Below are 9618 nucleotides of genomic sequence, written 5' to 3'. Positions count from 1 at the left end.
AAATTAAAATTTATAAAATTTTATAAAAGTCATGCGGGTCATTTTTTTATGCAAAATTTGTGAAAAGTTAACAAATATTTATTGCTTTATTAAAATGTTAAGGCCTAACTGCTGACTAAGGCAATATTTTGGTAACWTAGATTTGAGAAATAAATTAAATAATTTTGTTTTAAGTTTTAAATAACTTAGCAGCTTTAAATATTTGCGAAAAAAGATTTTACCATTTAAAAAATGAACGTTAAACGATTCAGAATAATAATCATAATCGTATAATATTTCCGTTTTTATTCTGCTCTGGCATGTATATTTTTTTCTAGATTCCTATCAATTATTATGTCTTCCATTATGTCTTCTCTAGAACCATACAGAGTCTATAACGGTATCAAATTTCTCATTTGTAGGTTCAACGGTTTTATATGTACCGTTAACGGTTTATAAAGCGTTATTTCTAAAATCCTATCTTCATCTGGCTTTCAGTTACTATATCTGGTTTCAGTTTCTAATAATTTATCTTTTCTGGTACACCCATTTTCTTCCATAACTGTTGCAGTGTCGAAAATATCCATCTACAACTCTCTCCATACCATTATCTGATGCGTTGTCTGTACGAGTGACCTCATCAGCTTTCCTTAACTACATCAGATATACCTGCATATTTGAGTCGATAGAGAAATCYGTGCCTTTATAACTGCACCTTTAGCTAGTTCTGATAAAGACATGTACCTACAGGTTTTTCTTTAGCGTTAATTGATACATACCCCTTGAGTACCGTTACTACTTCTATGTAGCTGTTTCTATATGTAACTATATCAGCATCTATCTCCATCTCTCTGAAGTTCTCTATATATCTTTATATATGGTAACAAATCATTTATCCTTCTGTATCTCTCATTATAAGATGTATTATAAAACTTACTGTCTCTAAAATCTTGTCATTTCCTATGCCTTCATATTTACATTTTTATATAAGAAACTTATCTGCCTTTCCTCTATATTGCAAAAGCAGTGCTGCCTTTCTGTCTCCTTCTATCTCTGTTTATTCATAAGCTCATTTTTCTTTACTCGTAACTTTTTTCTTTCGCTTTCTCTTAACGTAAATCTGCCGCTCACTTTTTAGAAAATATTTTTCTTTACTGTTTCCATAATAAAAATTATTTTGCCATATTTCAATGCTGATCCCGCCCAATCACTCATTAAAAATATTGCTCGGTATCGATTTCAATACTATTCGCAATGTCGATCTCTCTTATTCTCTCACTAAATTTCTGCACTATTTCAATATTTCTATTTTTCAAATCTCAATGTTTGATCCTTCTCATTTTCGCACAAAAAATATTTTTCAGCGTTGTTTCAATATTAATATTAAAGCCTATCCTTAGATTTCGCTATCAGTAAGTTTAAGTCTACTATTCTTTTTTCAAATCTTTTTCCATTTATCTCTCATTCATTTATGTTTTCCTTTTTCTCCTGCAACATACTTTTCTCTCATGCAACACTGTAGCAACATTATTATCTCATTATCAGCGCTAGCAACATTTGCCCAACGTATACATGTTGCTAACGCTGTCGTTGGCGCTTATAAACTTAAATTTTACATTAAAGCTAAGCTAATCGTATTTGTGGCTCGAGTTTTGTGAGCGTTTTCACACAGTTACACACATGAATTATTGCTTAGAAACAAATTAAATACCCATTTCAGTATTATTTCAAGAACTAAGGTTATTGTACATACAATATTGTATATATATATAAAGTGTATATATATATTATGTACATACATGTATATATATGTATACAAACAAATAAGTAAATATGTATATGTGTGTGTTCGTTATATAACATAAAATTAATTTACAAAGTCAATTTACAGTACAGAATGTATGTACATGTACATGTATGTATTTCTATAACTGTATATTTCTATAAATGTGTGTGTATGTGTGTGTCGAGGTTAACAAATTCAGTTTTAATACACAAACTAACAACACCAAATACTTTTAAACATTTTTTTTTACAAATTTGTATTAACACATTTTTAGTACACAACATGAAGTTAATTTTTGTTGTTTTTGTATTTTAACTTTTTTTGCAAACATTCTCATGCCATTAGAAAAAATTCTGCTGTCTTTTTCAACTTCATTACAAACTCCACGGCATTTACATACATTTTTTTCTCGGCAGCCGCGTAGCAATTTTAGCAACATGTTGCGGCAACATCTTTTTAGTAGCAACAGCAACATCAGCGCATGCAACAAGCGTGTCGTATACGCTTGCATCGCGCATAACAACAATAATGCGCTGAGAGAGCGATGATAGCGCAGGCATGCTAAGTAATGCTAGCGTTTCAATTGAGTGAATGAGAGAGAGAGAGCGTATATATTTAAGAGCGCACGCTGAGTTTGTGTGCGAAAGCGCGCATTTGAGCAGCTTAGAGAGAGGGTGTGTGTGTGTTTGATAGAAGCTTTAACAACCATTCAACCATTTAATGTGAGAGCAATAAATCAACTCAGCAATCGTAGTCTACCAGTCTAGAAAATGGAAATTATTTTGCTTTAAATATAAGTAAAAAAAATAGTAAAATGCAAATCAAAATTTGATGGCATGATAAGGAAGGCGATGGAGTGAAAACGAAATTGTATGAATCAGCATAAGCCGAGCGGCTGAATGAGAGACATGAGAGAGAGAGAGAGAGGGAAAGAGAGAGTGAAAGAGAGGAAGACGAATATGCAATGAAACTGAATAAGACAAATGAAAGCTTCGCAATGAGTAGAGCAAAAACATCTAAATGAAATGAAAGCTTTGAAAAGTTGTGAAAGTTCCTCAGAAATAGCGGCAGTTCTCAGTGACTTTGGAGAGGCAGTAAGTGCAATATGAAACGGTTTTGGAAAGTGAAATATATCTGGCAAACAGTTCTAATTTACTGATCTAAAAATTCTTTTTTTCTACATTTTACTTTATTGTAATATAAAAAAGCTCAGCTCTCTTCAGCTATTAACTTTCAGAGCTTTAGGCTGACAATTAAGAGTAAGTAAAGTGGTCGCTAGAGCGAGTAACGCTCAGGTCTTTTATTTTGCTGAGTCACATTGAACTATTAATGCTTTGAAGACTCAAATGTGGTTGCTTTTTGGGTCTAAACCAATTTACAAACATATATCTAATCTCCGGTTATCTATTTAAGTATTTTTTATTACATATGAGTTAGCCCACATCAGCGAAAGCTTCTTATGTCTGAACTAAGTAATTCTGAGGTTGTAAACTCCTTCATTAGTCAATCTACGTCTTTCAAACTAACTACTTTATCAAAGGTCTTGTCAAGCGAAGCTACCWCATTCTAACTAATTCAATAACGCGTGCGATCATTAAGATTTTGTACCTTTTGAGTATCCAACACTGTACTACTCACTTTCCCAGCCTCTGCCTATGCCAACTGATCACCGCCAACATTTCCACCGCCCTCAACTACGCCACTACCACCATTAACGCAGCCGCCGCCACCGCCAACACCTTCCGAGCCACTAGTAGCTACAACGCCACTTTGGACCGCGAAGTCGCGCTCATAAAGCAAGCTACCTCGTATTACGCCCTCACCACCMGACATCGAATTGCAATAAGAACGTGGACGCACACGACCGGCGGCATCACGCCGACCACTACGTCGATTAACATGCGGCGCAGCTTCGGCATTAACTTGCGCCTGGCGCTGCTGTGATTGCGATGGCGTATCAACAGCTTTGGCATCACGCCGCATCGAACCGGTTGTGCTCGACGCGGAGGCCAAACGATCATAACTCTTAGCGCGCACAATGCTGAAGCCCGCGTCCACTATGTAGCCGGGCGGCGCGTCACGCACCTGATCGCAAAAATTCGCCGATGTGTTCACGTGATGCGCAGCCGGCTGCGCTGGCTGATGGTGATGGTAATTATGCGACTGTTGCTGTTGTTGTTGACGTTGACGACGCGCAATACGCGAAGCGACCGGCGAACGCGGTACATACTGTGTGGGCATKGCATATTTTTCGGTCACCTCCGGTGAGAGATCCGGATAGGGCGCATGACCGGAACGTGGTTGGAAAATGTGTGGACGTGGCGCAGGAGGTGGTGGAGGCGTAACCTCTGAGGGTGAAATGGGCGTGTCGAATGAATGTGCCGGTATAGTGGGTAATGGAATGTTTGTGGGTCGTGGCGGCTGCTTGGCGACGGGACTCATCAGGTGTGACTGATATGGCGCTGACATTGGCGGCGACGTATGCGTGGGTACCGGTGGCGGCACCGGTATGGGCTTATTGTAGGCTGGATGGAATGGTAGGCCGTTCTGTTGGTAGAGAAAACGATTGGCAGGATTCAGTAGTGGCTGTGGTGAATGCTGCGKTTGCGCGCCTGACACAATCTGCGCGCTTTGCTGTAGTTGTTGTTGTTGCGGTTGCTGTATGTGTGGTGGACCCGGCGAATGCATGTGCATGTGTTGTGACGCTTGCGGTGGCGGCGTATAATTGTAGGCAGGTTGCAACACCGCGCCGCGCTCTAAAAGTATCTCAACATCGCCACCGTTCTCCGGCAGCGGCGGTGGCGGCGCCAGCTGTGAAATGCTGCGCGCAAACTGCGGCAACGCATTATTGTTGATGGTATTTGGACTAGCAYTGTTGTTGTTRTTATTGTTWGGCGACATCTGTGCGCCGGCGTACGAGTTCAACGACACATACGAAGGATTATTGTTCTGGCCGACAAAGAGCGCGCCCGGCGTTGGCTTCTGGAAGGGCACATAAGTGACGCCATCGTCGGTTTTGAAATTCTGCAGCGAGAAGTTATCATCTTCCAGACCCTCCTCCAGGTTGCGTGACAAACGCTCATTGGACATTTGTGTATACTTGATATCGGGACGGTGAACGTTAGTCATGGAGCCGCCGGTGCCGGTGCCCGCGCTACTGCCATTCAGGCTCGCAGCGCCACTGCCATTRTTGATGAAACTGCTGTAGCTCGTGGACTTGGGTGGTTTGGGTTTGGCGTGTATRCGCGCGAAATGGCCGCCRCCGACGCCGCTGCCCACGCTACCGTTATTATTATTGTTATTCATATAGTTAGCGGGATTACTTAGCACAATGTTATTGTTAATGTTCTTGTTGTTGTTGTTGTGGTTGCCACTATGATTACTATAATTATTATTCAGACTATTGCTGAGGCTAAACTGACTATTGCTAAGTGGACTGAGCGTGGCCTGCGACGAGGCGGACGTCATGCCACCGCCGACGCCAGCGACACGCCCATAACCACCGACGCTGCCACCGCCACCCATGTGCCCACCRACACCACCGCCACCACTACGACTACCCCCCACACTACCTCCGCCGCTGCCGGTGCCGGTGTAAGCGAACCCAACACCGGGGCCGCCGCCGCCGAAACCGCGCAAGCTCTGTGTCAAATTCAAATTGGAATTCTGCAGCGAAGCGTACGAGAGCGACGAGGTGGTGTTGTCGTGCGTCGACGAATTCGGTGTGCCAACTTGCTGTTGTTGTTGCTGCTGTTGTTGATATGTTGTTGCGCCGTTCAAGAACTGTCGTCGATTGCTGTTCGTATACAGCTGATCCGCCTTGGCGGTGCTGTCGTCATAATAATGCTGCGCGCCATGTAAATTGGCGGTATGCGTTTGTGGCAGCGATTGYTGACGCTGCAACATCTCCGTTGCCACCACAATCGTATTGCCCGTCGTGGCGCCAATCTTATTGCTACTCTTCGGACTGTAAAGTATGCGTGTTAAGGTGCTATTTTTGCTCGCGCTGTGATAGTTGCTGTTGCCATCGCCGCCGCCACTGCCGCCACGACCTTTCTTTGACGCRCCGCCGCCACCACCGCCGACGCCGTTGCCACCGCTCTGGCTATTGCTGCGGCTGTGGCTGCGGCTGCGACTATTGCTATGACTGTGACTCTGACTCTGACTCTGACCTTGACTATGACTATGATGGCTATGGCTGTTGTTGCTGATGCTGTTTGTGTGTATTAGAAATGTGTTACTGTTAAAATTATTTGGTTGCTGATGATGGTGGAGTTGTTGCTGCTGCAGTTGCAGTTGCTGTTGTTGCGCATGAATTTGGTGGTTGTGGTTGTTATTGTTAAGTGGTGCTTGGTGATTGTTGTGATGCTTATTTGAGAGCAATGTAGCGCTAGCGCTAGCCGAGGTCGGTATGCTGCTGTAGCTCACGTACATTGGATGGACCACCGTGTGCTGGGGACTCTTGGCGTCGCCATTCACGAAATCGACTGTAAACCAAAGAATTATAATTGTTGTAGATTGGCTTGTTGTTGGCATATGGAACTGTTTTTTTAATCAGTTGCTTGTTTGATTTTGATTTTGTTTTAGATTTTTTCTTTTTTATTAATCTTAATATTTTTCATTTGAATTTTGTCATTTTTTTTTCATTTTACAAAATTTTCATTTTTTTTTTTTACTAAAAAGTAATTTTGAATATTTTTAAATCGAAAATAAATATACAAATATAATTTACAAAATTATTTTGTTCTCATTTGTGGGCTTGCACAAAAATAAATAAAAAATTATAATTCAAATTTTGATGATGTTTGTTGTTAAGTTRTGTGTTTGATTTTGCTTCTGTTTTCATTTTCTTTTCTTTGTTGTTGTTTTTGTAATGTTTATGTGAATATGTGACAATGTGTGTTTGGTTATTGTATAGTCGATATAATGATGTTTATATATATACTTTACATACATAAATAGGTACATGTCGTTATGCTTGCGGGACATTCAATAGATTTACAACATACATACATACGTACATAATTACAAATACACACATATAAACGATAAATTTGCGTTCGGGAAATAATAACAGTTCATAATTGTATAAAGTTTATGCAAATGTTTTCGTGTCACAATTCATAAAAATAAATATATATAGTTTTCGATTTTTAATTTTATACACAAAACAATTAGTAAGGTGCTTGCAAGCGAGTGATGATAATGTTGCTCTAAAAGAGGTCAGCAGTTCTTGAAAACTGAGCGGAAGTGTGAAAGCTCTCTTTCAGCTAAAAAAAAAAAAAAAAAAGTCATAAATACACAAGGCAGGCTGACGAGTGCTATTCTGGAGAAGGAATTTGGACATCAAAATATTAACTTCCAAAATTTTTTGGAATCAAAGAGGCTGACACATGATCGAAATAAATGAAAGTGTCTCATCTTAGTCCTTTGCTCCCACGCGGTGCCATAAAATAGAGTATACTTAAACGGATGATACAAATAGAGTTACTTTTTACCACAGCATTTGACATATCACGCATGAGTCGTGTAAAGCTGTCATGTTATTTTTGTTCAGTACTGTTTGGCATTTCATTATGGAAAGATTTACGTCTGAATAACATTTACAAATCGCTCAACTTTATTACGAAAAGTCACGTGCGGTATAGAATGTATTTCACGCGCTTCGCTCAACTTATGGTCCACATAATCAATCTAATGAGCGCACTATTCTCAACACCATATCCCATCTTAAGACCCAGCATTCATTATTGAATATTATTCGACCGAATAGACCACGCCCGGCACGCTGTGAACAAAACATAGAAGCCGTAGCTGAGAGTGTATACGAAGACCGCAGAGAGTCCATGTCCATTAGGCGCCGTTCGCAGCCAGTCGGACGCATTGTACAACGAGATCTTAAATTAAAAGCGTACAAAAAACAGCTTATGCAAGATCTAAAGCTACTCGACCTTCCCAAGTGACATCGCTTGACTCTTTGGGCTCTCACAAAGTTCGAAGAAGATCCGGCGGTTTCAAGTCAAATTTTGTTCAGTGATGCGGTCCATTTCTAGTTCAATGAATAYGTAAACAAGCAAATGTGTCGCATAWGCGACGAAGAGCAACCTGAAGAGATTCAAGAGMTACCATTTCATTGAGAAAAAACAGTTTGTTGTGSYTTGTGGGCCGATGGAATCAAAGGGTCATATTTCTGCAAAAATTATAGCGGTGAAACCGTAACCGTCTATGGCGACTATTATCGCACTATAATAATGTCGGCGACAATTTGTTTCAACAAAACAGCGCCACTTCTCATAAATCGCATCAATCAATCGTTTTATTCAGAGAACGCACAGAGAGCAGATAATTTAACGTTTTGGACCGGTCGATTAGTTATCAAGACTTTTTTCTCTGGAGATATGTAAAGTCTACAGTTTATGCGGACAATATCGCTTCGATTCAGGCCTTGGAGCTGAACATCACACGAGTAACCAAAAATTGGACTCAACAGATGTCAGAATAGTCATGGCTCTATAGCATTTTCTTTTAGCAGTATCATTGTGGTTGCTTTCATTTTTCAAAAAAATATGTACCCATACACCTTAAATAGTAATTTTCGAGAACGTAACTGCGTCTTCACGATGTTCTAAGGATTATCATCATATATTGCATTTGGAGACAATTCATTGGAAAATGTGGTACCTCTTCAAACAAAAATGAGTTTCAGCGAATGAACTTGTTTCGGTCTTCTTCGAAACACTGCATCCCAGCAGCCATACCGTCCTTGTGGCGGAATGTACGGTCTCTCTTAGTATGCGCTTTATCCACTAGAGTATACGTGGTGCGAAAGCGATCCATGGCTGCTTGAATTACCGACTTTATTTGGGGATTTTGTCTACAGAATTTGGGACGCAGTGAACGATGCGTCGCGTGAACCAAACCATTAGTAATAAATTTGAAGGATTTGCACCGGGGTCGGAATATAAATGGTGTCAAAAAGACCAACTTTAAAAAAAGTATTGCCTAACTGAAAACCCATTATTATAAAACAAACAGATACTTCATCATGCATAGCCGGTGGATGTACTTATACTTATTTGATTGAATTTTCAAGTATGAAAAGCCAAGGGATCCGTAATAACAAATATGAGTTGTTTGGTAATGTCTTCCGTGCTTTGGTACTGGTTATGATGAATTATTAGATTAAGATTAAACTCATTGGAATAGATCAATAATCTGGCAATAACCACGCCTAAACTCCATCAGACAGTCGATTATTAATTGAGATGGACAGTGATGACAAAGTRWCAGCTTGTTTCTGTTWCTATTTTGTAGTGCTTTTGACAGGAAATACATGGATTTGTGGCTTCRTGAAGTAAAGTAGGAGGCCTTTTTGACAATTAGTACTTCTCGCAAATGATTTATATCGAGCCCACCTAAGTAGGTCAGAAATTTCTTCATTACTTTGGACAAATTCGAAGCTATGAATTAACAATTAACTGAGAGCGGACTTCACTTCGATCATTTTTCGTTTGAAAGAAACTCTTCTTCATCTCCTCTTTGACTATGTCGCTAAACTATTTCTGACGTGAATCTCGAATCGAATCTCCTTTCTCACTTCTTCCACTGCCGCATTCTTCTACGCAATCACTCTACTTTTAATCAATTTAAACTMAAGGATTCACAAATAAAGAGAGCACACACTCGTTGACACAAACATTAGCACATATGACATTGAGCAYCGAGCAAATAACAAATGATTTCTTCTATTTTTTCAATAAAAATATAAACACAATTTATGTATGCTCAGCACATGATAACGCTTGATATACAGACGATGAATTAGACATACAACAACATATATACAACGAAAA

General features: G+C 39.7%; 1 protein-coding gene across 1 annotated transcript in view; it reads right to left on the bottom strand.

Moving 5' to 3' along the window:
* Nucleotides 1-9618, bottom strand: part of LOC108973145 (uncharacterized protein DDB_G0283357) — a gene marked incomplete in the record, with an annotated part of 165102 nt that overhangs the window by 7756 nt on the left and 147728 nt on the right. Inside the window, 1 exon segment of the mRNA XM_018940197.1 lies at nucleotides 5338-6252. Within this exon segment, the coding sequence (XP_018795742.1) occupies nucleotides 5338-6252 (915 nt within the window).

This window comes from Bactrocera latifrons, unplaced genomic scaffold, assembly GCF_001853355.1.
Source record: "Bactrocera latifrons isolate USDA-ARS-PBARC rearing strain unplaced genomic scaffold, ASM185335v1 scaffold_46, whole genome shotgun sequence".
In the NCBI taxonomy this organism is placed as follows: domain Eukaryota; kingdom Metazoa; phylum Arthropoda; class Insecta; order Diptera; family Tephritidae; genus Bactrocera; species Bactrocera latifrons.
The sequence above is the reverse complement of the archived record's forward strand: the minus strand, read 5'-3'. Positions and strand labels throughout refer to the sequence as shown.